The 8547-nt window shown below is 41.8% G+C and overlaps 1 protein-coding gene across 6 annotated transcripts in view; it reads right to left on the bottom strand.

The window, feature by feature from the left end:
• Window positions 1-1712: 1712 nt before the first annotated feature.
• The window catches only part of macrod2 (mono-ADP ribosylhydrolase 2), a 360652-nt gene continuing 353817 nt past the window's right edge, over window positions 1713-8547 (bottom strand). For all 6 annotated transcript variants that reach the window (XM_047334807.1, XM_047334804.1, XM_047334806.1 and 3 more), the window contains 3 exons: window positions 5689-5727; window positions 5183-5254; window positions 1713-3029 (listed from right to left, as the gene is read on the bottom strand). In XM_047334807.1, coding sequence (XP_047190763.1) covers window positions 3007-3029; window positions 5183-5254; window positions 5689-5727 — 134 coding nt within the window. In that variant the 3' untranslated portion in view covers window positions 1713-3006. The remainder of the gene's footprint in view (window positions 3030-5182; window positions 5255-5688; window positions 5728-8547) is intronic.

Below are 8547 nucleotides of genomic sequence, written 5' to 3'. Positions count from 1 at the left end.
TGGAGATCTGAGATCAATCTGTCAGACGCTGCCGGCTCTGTCAGTATCTCACCCAGTGGATAAGAGTAAGGATGGAATCTAGTGTTCATGCAGGCGTTGGTGGGCTTTCACTTTCAATTTTGTTAAACTTGAACCAGCTGGCACCTTTCATCACTTGTAACCAAAGCGCACACACTTCATAGAGTATTTCCATGAAAAGATGTTGGGTAACATCATTTTGCAGGTTTATCTAATAAAGCCCCTTTAGTGCTGGACAAAAAGCCCACATCCATTTCTGGCTGCTGTTCAGTGTGAGAGTACAATCTGCATTCATGCCCGGGTCAAATGACTGTAGTCAAGGATCATCTGTGATGGAAACATGATTAGCTGATTGAAGTGTTTGAAACGGAGGCTTGCACACTGAGCACCAACCCGTGATGAGACACGACGGATTCATTTTACTCGTCTGCGCGGCGGCTAGCAGCTCACTCTCTGTCCAGTCTACTTTTTCTCATTAACTCATTTTCAACAGAAATTGTGGTCCACTATAAGCCGTAGGACAATCGAATGTCATCCCTTCTTTTGGTAGTAGCCTGCAGAGTTGTCCCTGGGATAAATGATTGTGCTCGTGTCCCATCTACTGGCAATGGGTTGATGAGTCAATGGCTTTTTTTAGAAGGTTTTCTGGCATTTTAAACAACGGCATGTTCCTGCTACATTTGCTGTAAAAGAGGTTTTGAATCCAAGCCGGCTGAGGACTCAGAGGATGTAAAGGACTTACATTAAGGAATTACATATTACAGTAGGGTATATGGACATGTAATAAGTTTTGTACATATCAGAAAGTTTGGTTTTCACTTGGAGCACATTTGTATTTTTTCCCCGGTATCCTGGTTCAGTATTTTGGGGAGAAAGAGAAATGGGTTGGAAATGGATTCCTGGGAATCTCGTTTTCTGATTATACACTGCTTTTGTGTGACAGTTCTACTGTACACATTCTGCAAGTCTCAGTTTAGGAGTTTTTTCACAAGTAAATATTTACCAAATGTAAAAAGAAGTAGCCAAGATTACACGTTCTTCAGTGATAAGGGAGGCGATTGATAGAGGTTCTGGTCTGCAGACCCGCTGAGTCTCTGATAAACTCCTCGCGAGGTCAGTAGTGAGTTTCTCAGAGGGGGGAGGGGGAGGGGGGGGCCCTGTGGTGAGATGGTCTGCCACGTGTGTTACTGTCATTTGATACAGGATGGAGCCTAAGGGCCAGAGAGGCAGCTTGCTGGTGATCACAGGACCGACGGTTTCTGTCTCCTCAGACACGCGGCTGGTTGTTCTGTAACAGTTTGTTCAATTTCACACATATGAAGTGAGGGAACATTAAAGGGGCAGCAAGCCATCTTGGAGAAAGCTTGTCTGTCTCTGCCATTGACTTTACCGCACTGACCGGGCCGCGAACCCACAGCCTCGGTTATGGGACACCAGCACGCTTACCACGAGCTGTAGCGCCATCCGCAGGCACGTCTCTTAAGGTGGTAACACGCAGTGTTGTGTGGCGCGTTCTGCACCATTTTTCTTTCAATTTTCGGCACACGCACGCAGAGCCGAAAGCTAGCGGACCGTGAGGAAATATTCCCTTTTTACAAAAGGTGTATTTTTGTAAAAATGGCTCATTGCCTCTTTAATCGCAAATATCAGCTTTTGCAACGACACAGGTAAAAACAAGACACATGACGAGTACATTAAAAGCTGAGACATGGCTTCCACCTTTAACTTTATTAGTTGTTTCTGTTATAGTTTAGCAAAGCAAACATCAAAGTATGAAGGCATCATTTCATATAACTTTAATTATCCATCTGATCTGTTGTATGGCACCACTGAAAATAATTCATGAATCATACCAACAATAAAAGAAACCCAAACCAACCATTTTTTCTAATCAATTGAAGGAAAACAAAGAAAACATTAACGACAGGTATTAGCCATTACATGATGTACTTAAAATTACAAATCATCAGCAAGCGTTACACAACCAAGAATTCATACTTGGACCACCTCCATAGGTCTGTGATTGTGTTTTGTAGTTTCTTATGAAATAAGGCAGATTCCTTCGATACAATTATAGACAATCTGGTAAAGAGACAAGCGAAAGCGAATAGGACAGTAAATCCTGTTTTATGTTGGGGACGTTCAAAGCAATTTTCTGGCATGCACTGGAAATGGCTTAGAAAAAAAAGGGAGGGGGGTAATCGATTTGTTAAAAGACACTCACATCCTCTTAAGTGTGCGTGGGCGCTGATGGAGAGTTTCCTTGTAAAACGAGTTAAGCTGCAGTTACAGCAGCGGTGGAGATAAGACATATAATCAGTGATGTTCATAGATGAAAGGCCTGGAAGTGGCACCTCGCCTTATTGAATCAAGGTATCGGTTGATTTAACTAAACAATGGAGCTCGATCTGCAGGAGCGTGTGAGGAGACATGGCAGGTGTCAGTGTGTTGCACTCCAAAGAGGCTCACAAATGCAGGGTGGTGTCACCGTTGGGTGTCATCATGACGGCGGCGGCGTCAGTTGAGTTGTAAGAACAAAAGGGTGGATGATGTTAAGCATCACCCAGCCTGGAGTGTCAACATGTAGGAGCTCTGTCTGTTGTCCTCTGACAGCTCTGCCATGCTCTCACAGTGGGTTGAGATAAGAGAAAAAAGAAAAAGAGACTTTAACCTGGTTTATCTCATCGCACCCAGCCTTGAAAATGATGTATGACTCTAACGCACAGTGAGTTATGGCTCATCTTTTGTGGTTGATATGTTCAAGTCATATAGCAAGGTTTTGGCCATACATACATACATATACATACAGACGGGATGAGTAGTTTCTTAACAAAGAGGGAAGAAAAGGCTAAATAAAGTCGGGAATGTGAGCGTCCTGGGCCAGTGTCAGAGCCACAGCTGACATGGGCCGGTCTGACACCAGTGTGGTTGGCCTCTGCACAGTTTGCTGGCTGTCAGATGAGGTTGATTGTCCTTTCCCTCGGCTGGTCATTCCTTCTTCTCAACAGTGTCTGGATGGAAAACAAATCCATGGTTTGAATTTAGATTAGGAATTACACAATAATGTACCTGTGATATCGCTGCATGTCGCTGCATCTCCTTTCCCGGACTTCTGCAAAAGAGGTGACTGCGAAATGAAGATAGTGCAGATTCATTTCCAACAACCTCTGCTTGGCTGAAATGATCATTGCACCTGCAACATAAAAAGGGTGAAGGTTTGCTGCTTTTCACTGTCCTGTGATAGAGAAACTGAAAATATGAATGGTTTGGACAGCCATCAAGTGCAAAAGTGATGAGACCGCCTTGGGCTTCATGAAATTTTGATGAAAAATTTAAACTACTTTCTTATATTTAATGGACCATAGGGTTTTTCAATGCGATACCTCAGTTGTAGTTGTAGAGGAAATCAAACATTTTGCTCAGATTAAGAATCAATCTATTCACAGCAGTAATATATAACCTAGAAATCTCAATACAATGGCAAAGTATGACTTCATCATTTTCTGACTACTAACTTTAACTGACTACTTTAGGCTACGTTCCCTTTCTATTTTGCCCAATGTTCAATGTGTCAGAATTCCAAGGGGTCATGTAAGTTAATAGAGCCCTGTTTGTTGTACTCGCGAAAAGGTCTGTTTATGTGCTACTTTAAAACACAGACATAAAAAGGCAATTTAAGTTGGCAGAGAAGGAAGATAACTGGATAACTTGGAATTATATATTCAGTTATAAAGGGAGTCATATTAACTGTGTTAATTGGAGTTATGTTAAAATTAACAACTTGCCTACTAAATAAATAACTAAACCAAAAACACATCGAATGGTGGAGAAAGTGCAGTGTACAGCAACAGTTCTTCACCTACTTAAGGGAGGAAAAAAAAGCCAAAGGTCAAGAATTATGGTTGTAGATATTCTGTGTTTGTCGAGGATCACAAGTTTGAGACAACCAAAAGTGAACATGCATACAGTGTCACGAAGGACATCACAGGCAGGCGTTGAGTGAATTGTTTACTTTATATTAATAATATACTGTCATATTGTTCTTATCTTGAAATGATTTATTGTTTGGGACTTGCGACAGCTAACATCTGTTGTACGCTCCACACAAAACGTTCACAGACGTTAACGTTATCTGGTTTAGGTTTTGCCTGTAATGTCAGCAGGCTACAGTCAGTTATTCTCTGTCTGTCTATAAATCAACCAATCACTCAAGTTAAACTTGCACAATGACTACATGGAGGTGTGTGTGTATTTGTGTTTGTGTTAGCACACTGTGTGTGCAGCAGCCTCTTTTGTTTTCTACTTTTTATTATAGTTATTTGGTTTTTGTACCGACTACCACATTTCTGGTACTGTGGCATCCCTCCGTTTAACCCTGAGCCACACAGTTGCTGTGCTTTGTCTGGCATTGTTTAATGTCACTACTCGCCCCTGCCAAGTTATTTCATGTGCTGCTGGCCTGACAACCCCGACAATCTGTTCACAACAGTTGCTTAATGATTTTTTTTTACCTGAAAACTGTATGATGCCATAATCCGTTCTATAGCTCAACAACTCGGTAGAGACACACGCTGAACTAATTCAGACAGAAAATCATAGCGCTCTCCACAGATGTCTACTTTCAAATTACATGCCGTCTTATTACTTTAAATCTCAGCGGAGACCTAAGAAACAACAGTGTGGTATCCTTATCAAATATGATTTATTGGCATGATTATTGCCCCCACCGTCTGTGTTGGCTGCACGTTAAAATAATATGCACTGCACACTTGATTTATTAAATGTCTGATAGTTGAGTTTGTGAGTAATTCATCACACTCAATCTCCAAAGACATGCTGACACGTTTATACCAAAATATCGGGGTCATTGCTGCAGACCTGAAATGGGAAGAGTGGATTTACAAATGCATTTGGCCCTGGAGGAGCATTTGCGCACTCCCTGCCTGTGACCTGCCCCTACTGAGACAAGGAGATGGAGACAGACTTGGGAGAAAATTGAGACGAGGAGGGTGAAGCCGAGTAACAGTAGGCTGCACAGCGCAGAGGATTCACCGGATGAAGTGAATTTTAAATCAGCAGCTGTGGCTACTAATAAGAATCTGCTTATAAATAGGGATGAGTGCGAGATAAGTACGCGGTACGAGTGCCTCCTGCATGCACTTACCTTTGGACTGATTGCTGTCGGTTGGAATTGAATCAGGTTCTTCTGAGCTCTCAACATGATCTTTCATCTCCTCTAGACAAGTGAAGGGTGAGAGAGAAAAAAGGGAATAGAGAAGGAAAGAGGGGAAAATATGAAGAGAGGCAGTGATAATCAAGCGATCTTATTCCCCCATATCCTGTGTAGAGAAGCATCAATTCGTCTAAACAATCTATTTGCCCTGCCAAGCCTGGGAAATGAGCTCCGTATAGCACTTTATTTTTATGGACATAGTGTAGCTAACAAGAACTCTCCGACATCTGGAGTGAACATCTGACTATCTAATAATAGAGTTGTTTTTTTTAGTTTTTAAACCTCAGTAAGAATCTTCATCACAATGATGACGACTGGAGTTCTAACCATGGGATGTAAGTGCATTCAATACATAATCAAAGTGTTAATATGCACTGTGTAGGAAAGGATGCAGGCAGAAGACAGCAGGGAGGTTTCAGTGAATGGTCTTTACTCACCTCCATTGCTGGTGCCAGGTTCATTGATCTCGGAAACATCTGTAATGTGGAGCACATAAAGACATATCCATGTTACTGATCTTGAAAGTCAATACACAGCATAGGTATTAGTGAAAGTGATCATATGTGCAAGATTATTCTGCTCCGTTAGCTCTTCGTAGTTTAAATTGAAAAAATTGAATTATTGTTTTGCACAAAAAAAGTAGATCATCCTCCAGGAATTCAAGCTAAACTTCATTCTCATGGCCTCACATTAATATTCGTGGATATATGTAACAGTCTGTGGTGCCTAGAAATACAGAGTCTTCCTAAAAAGTTATACTTAAAAAAATATACAAAAAAAGAAAAAAACAGATGTGAGAAGGGAAAGAGACTCATGCAAAATGAATTACTGACTGTCAAGCCTGTAAGGCAGCCCGACGCCCCTCGCCACTCTCACAACTCCTTCTCCGTTCTGCTGAGTAAAGCCCCGCGCTTCCCCCTTTGCAACAACAATCATCCAAACAAAGCGCAGCATAAAAATAACTGCACTCCCCATGCGATCGGGCAATGATGTAAACAAATACAACTTCTTAGGCGAGTTAGAAGAGCGGTTGGAATATTTTACAGCAACAAGTCTGCGTCAAGGTCATTTAGTCCCTTAAAGGAACGCAGCGTCCCTCGTAGTAATCACAACTTTGGATACTCGTGTCAGGTTGGAGAGGATCTTTAAGTAGACAGATTGGACATTTCATATTACCTTTGCTTCACTAGGCTGAAGGCTGCCGCCTATGGAGAACATGCTGTATATTACACTGCTTCTTCAACATAAAATTAAACACTGATTTAATCTGTTGCAACATTTTGGAAGGAGATTTCTCCTCGCTGAGACACCGCTGGGACTGATGAACTGTTGCACAGCAGGAAGGATGAAGCAACAATCTCACCCTCATTTTTCTTTTCTTTTTTTAAAACTTTTTTTATCTGAGCCATGGAACTGGAACTGTCCACAGGGTAAAATTTGTTTCTCTTTTTTTAAAATGAAAAACTATTCAAAGGATCGTTCGGGATATATACAACTTTTCGATCACTAATAATAACTTTATCCTCAGCAGGCTAATTGGGAGATCTAGGAATGTGGTAACATCCTTACAAGGAAGTCCAGCGGGGCCAGAAATGCCAAAACTGTCTGTGTAAACACAAACCAAGACAGCTACCTCACTGCAGTTGTGTTTCCTGTGCAGTGAGGTATTATTACGAAAAACAATTCTGACTTTTGGATTTACCTACAGTAAAGTTGAAATAATCTGCTTTGATTGAATTTAAGAATGATCCTGTAATGCCGTACACTTCATCATAAATGAATCACAACAAGCACATTTACCACCACATTCAGATCTAGACTGTAATTGGATAAATTGTCAAAAAACACAGATTGTTTCACACATGTACGAGAAGCAGGCGTGTGTTATCAATAGGAAAGCAATACATTTTTCATACCTCTTAATGATATGCCATGCATTCACACTTTTACACATAATTACGTTATGGATAATGAAGCTGATGGCAGGACTTGTGAAATCTGCCTGATGCTACGATTCGTGTTGGAACTGAGCCGTTATCATGTTTGCCTCTTTATTGGAGCTCACTGAGGCACGGCACTAATTCCAGATGCTCCTTTCTTCCTCTCTCGCAGGTAATAACAAACAGTCTTCGGGCAGCATCCTCTTCCTCCAATATCCAGCACTGATCAAAACAAAGCCAAAAGCTCTGAATTTCAATTGACAGCAGCGCCAGCCTCCCGTGCCCGTGTGAAGCTCGGAGGGCACAGCAACATTTGTCTGTCTCGCGCTCTAATTTGACTCGTGTGTGCTGACAGTAGAGGGGCTATCATTTAGGGCCGGATGTGAGTGTGCTGTGGTAAACACGTAAACAAGACGGGGAGAGAGAGAAAAACAAGAATCTCTCAAGGTTCTGGGAAAGGAGAGAAAAGAGTCCACCGAGAGCTGATAAGGAAAAGAGGAGAAAAACAGTAGACCGAACTGACTCCCTCAGCAGGAAACTAGACAGCTTACGGCAGTGCCTCTTTAAGCTGGGACCAAAGACCCTGGGGGGTCTTTAACAGTGTCTCCCACCCTCCATTTTGGGATGTCATGTGTGACCATACAGGTCATAAAGACAGAAAAATTCTCCAACGTAACTGGCATACATGTATGAAACATGCAATTAACGTTTCAACAGGGTTGCTGATATCCACATATTTGTGCATTTGAGTGAAGGTTTCACAACAAACAAATGAATATTCAGGAGATCAAAAACATTAAGAAAATACTTGCCACAACTTTGACATTCTTAATCTTTTTTCATCAGCCTCAGATGTTCAGTGAAAGCAACGCAGAGAGAAAACCCATCAATAGGTAGGACACGTGTGTGTGTGTGTGTGTGTGTGTGTGTGTGTGTGTGTGTGTGTGCACTCTCACATTTACACACACAAGAGAAAGGAGAGGAAGGAAGAGAGTTGGGCATAAGTCACCCTTGTATGCAGACAAGCAGAAAATTACATCCCCCCACCTTCCATTCATTTATTAGACAAGGGGTAGTTAGTGTTTTGTTGGTCAGCATTAGTGTACTGCAGCACAATATTCAGCCATAATAGAAAAGGTGTTTGAACTAAACTACTATGGCAGGTTAAGATTTTAAATGAATATAAATACAAGAAATAGATATATGATCAGCTGTAGCTTCTTTCTCAGTGTTTGGCAGTTGTTCTGCATCTGCACCACTTTTATGCTCTTGTCATTGTATCTCCGTCAGCCCACAGGGGAGGCAGTCCCTGTGGGTCATCCACATGGCAGCATGGGAACCGTCTCTGCTTAATGT

Source organism: Scophthalmus maximus, chromosome 10 (assembly GCF_022379125.1).
Source record: "Scophthalmus maximus strain ysfricsl-2021 chromosome 10, ASM2237912v1, whole genome shotgun sequence".
In the NCBI taxonomy this organism is placed as follows: domain Eukaryota; kingdom Metazoa; phylum Chordata; class Actinopteri; order Pleuronectiformes; family Scophthalmidae; genus Scophthalmus; species Scophthalmus maximus.
The sequence above is the reverse complement of the archived record's forward strand: the minus strand, read 5'-3'. Positions and strand labels throughout refer to the sequence as shown.